The sequence below is a fragment of the Triticum dicoccoides genome, chromosome 4A (genome assembly GCF_002162155.2).
Source record: "Triticum dicoccoides isolate Atlit2015 ecotype Zavitan chromosome 4A, WEW_v2.0, whole genome shotgun sequence".
Lineage (NCBI taxonomy): Eukaryota > Viridiplantae > Streptophyta > Magnoliopsida > Poales > Poaceae > Triticum > Triticum dicoccoides.
This window is the reverse complement of record NC_041386.1, coordinates 589,447,001-589,448,123: the sequence shown is the minus strand read 5'-3', so window position 1 is coordinate 589,448,123 and position 1,123 is coordinate 589,447,001. Positions and strand designations below refer to the sequence as shown.

The following is a 1,123-nucleotide window of genomic DNA, read 5'->3' as shown; positions in this document are numbered from 1 at the left end:
CGTAGTGTGCAAACCAACCAACACAAGACAAGAGAAGCAGCAATGGCGGTGCAGCAGTGTACGGTGGCGCTCTTGGTGGCCGTCGCCCTCGTGGCGGGGCCAGCCGTCTTGTATGCTGCCGAAGCTGGCTACGCCCCAGCCGGGCCATAGCCCAAGGCCACGACTGAGGAGCAGAAGCTAGCTGAGAAGGCCAACAACGCCTTCAAGGAGGCCGTGGCGGCCGCAGCCGCAGCCCCTCCAATGGACAAGGGCAAGATATTCCTGAACACCTTCGTGCAGATCTTCGGCAGCTGGTCTCTTGAGGGGGTCACCGACACGTCCAGCACCAAAGCCATTTTCAACTCCAGGGTCAGCTTCACTCTGGCGTGGGCCTCACACAAAGCCCAGGGTGCTACCCCGGAGGCCAAGTATGAATCCTTCGTGGCCATGTTCGACAAGTCGCTCTGCATCATCGTCGGCATCCTGAAGGTCCACTCCGGTGAGGAAGTCAAGGGGCCGATCCCTACCGGCGAGCTCAAGGCCATCGACCAGATCGACGCCGCCTTCAGCACTGCAGCCACCACTGCCGATGCTGCCCCGATAAAGGACAGGTCCACCATCTTCGACTCTGCCTTCAGCAAGGCCATCAAGGAGACCACTGGTGATGCATACGAGGCCTACAAGTTTGTCCCTGCCCTCGAGTCCGCCGTCAAGAAGAGCTACGCCATTTTTCTTCCCAGGAATCCCCAGGACAAGCGCACGCTCATTGAGTCATTCCTGAGCGACACCATCGTCTCCATGGTCGTCCCCGCCCCCGCCACTCCCACCGCCGCTGCCGCTGCCGGTGGCTACAAAGTCTGAGCTCACCACGCATATACTGTACGTAGATATGCATATGCGTACGTGTGTACGTTACTGTGGCGGTGAGCGAGTTTGATTGATAATCAAAATCAATTCTTTGTTTTCGTTTCATGCACCGGCGATCGAGATCGATGACTTCTTAGAGCATCTCTAGCCGTTCTCCCCCCCCCCCCCCCGGGGCTTGAAATAGCGCCGGCTGGGGGCCAACCGACGGAAAAATCGGCGTAGGGGGCTCGGGTTTCCAGCTGACCCCCAAGCTCGCCCCCCTCAGCCGCCGATTTCG

General features: G+C 59.5%; 1 protein-coding gene across 1 annotated transcript; it reads left to right on the top strand.

Moving 5' to 3' along the window:
* LOC119289230 (pollen allergen Phl p 5.0101-like) lies at positions 1-901 on the top strand. Its single transcript, XM_037568595.1, has one exon. It carries the CDS (start codon positions 241-243, stop codon positions 838-840), a length of 600 nt encoding a protein of 199 aa, XP_037424492.1. The 5' UTR covers positions 1-240; the 3' UTR covers positions 841-901.
* Positions 902-1,123: the final 222 nt, after the last annotated feature.